Source organism: Phaethon lepturus, unplaced genomic scaffold (genome assembly GCF_000687285.1).
Source record: "Phaethon lepturus isolate BGI_N335 unplaced genomic scaffold, ASM68728v1 scaffold9452, whole genome shotgun sequence".
Lineage (NCBI taxonomy): Eukaryota > Metazoa > Chordata > Aves > Phaethontiformes > Phaethontidae > Phaethon > Phaethon lepturus.
The window spans coordinates 16,666-17,688 of NW_010525509.1; the positions used below are offsets into that span (position 1 = coordinate 16,666).

Below are 1,023 nucleotides of genomic sequence, written 5' to 3' on the forward strand. Positions count from 1 at the left end.
TGCTTGGAAAACCTGGGCTCAGACCTTGAAAATTGTTTAGGCCCTTCTGAAAACGTTTTCCTTCCTTCTGTCTTCATGACTCATTCATCTCCTGCATAACTGATAAAGTGGGTGTCCTAAGGGAATCTCTCTGAAGCATATTGTGTTTTCTTATCGTCAGGAATGGCTGGAACGATTTACTTTCTTGCTGACCTGCTGGTGCCAACCAAGGCCAAGTTCCCCGCATTTGAACTCTAAATCTGAGCTTGGCAGTTTCCTGCCTGAATCCGTCCACACTTGGAAAAGCGGTTCGAAGCTGCTTTCTCCTTCTTCCAACCTCATTGCTGTTCACCTAACTGAACGTAAATCCATCCTCCTGGGGGCGTACTGAGTTCTCTAATATTTCTACTCATCTCATTGCATTGTTTATATTTAAAAGACAGAATGCAGATTTTGCTGGTGTCTCTTAAAAATGTGGGGCTGCAGGTGGGAGCAGGGAGAAAATAACACGGTATTTTGTTGGCAATAGAGTTTTGCTATTTTCTGTATCCCATTTCCTGGGAGAAGGTTTTCTATTGAATGTAACTTTGGCCATTTAATTACATTTTTTTGTGTGCTGACAAATAGTTGCAGGAATTTAGTTGCCTTTGGAAAAGAAAAGATGAAGAACTGAGACTATTGCCCTGCAAATTGTTTTTAAGTGTTTCCTTTCTCAGCACCCAGGGAGTAGGCAGTTCAGTAGCTGGGCTGCTGCACATAAAGCAAACATGATGGACTGTGGAGTCTTTATATATATATGTGTACTTTTAATGTCAGATTGCAAGTGGCACAGCTGGAACTGACATGCCAAAGCCCTGTTCTGAATATCCACCTGTCTGCTTTAAAGGCAAAGGCTATATATAGCTCTCGTGCATTTTTTCCAGTGACAGACAAATAATCCATGAGCTTTTGTGCTTATTTGAAATCTTACACTAAACTTTGCAGTAGTCCATTGGTCATCTAATGGAAAACTGCAGTCTAATCAGTGAGCTAAGTGTGCTTGCT

The 1,023-nt window shown here is 41.4% G+C and overlaps 1 protein-coding gene across 1 annotated transcript in view; it reads left to right on the forward strand.

Annotated features, from left to right (window-relative positions):
* The window catches only part of LANCL1 (LanC lantibiotic synthetase component C-like 1 (bacterial)), a 17,102-nt gene extending 16,438 nt beyond the window's left edge, over positions 1–664 (forward strand). The window contains exon 8 of the mRNA XM_010282770.1: positions 161–664. Coding sequence (XP_010281072.1) covers positions 161–237 — 77 coding nt within the window. The 3' untranslated portion in view covers positions 238–664. The remainder of the gene's footprint in view (positions 1–160) is intronic.
* Positions 665–1,023: the final 359 nt, after the last annotated feature.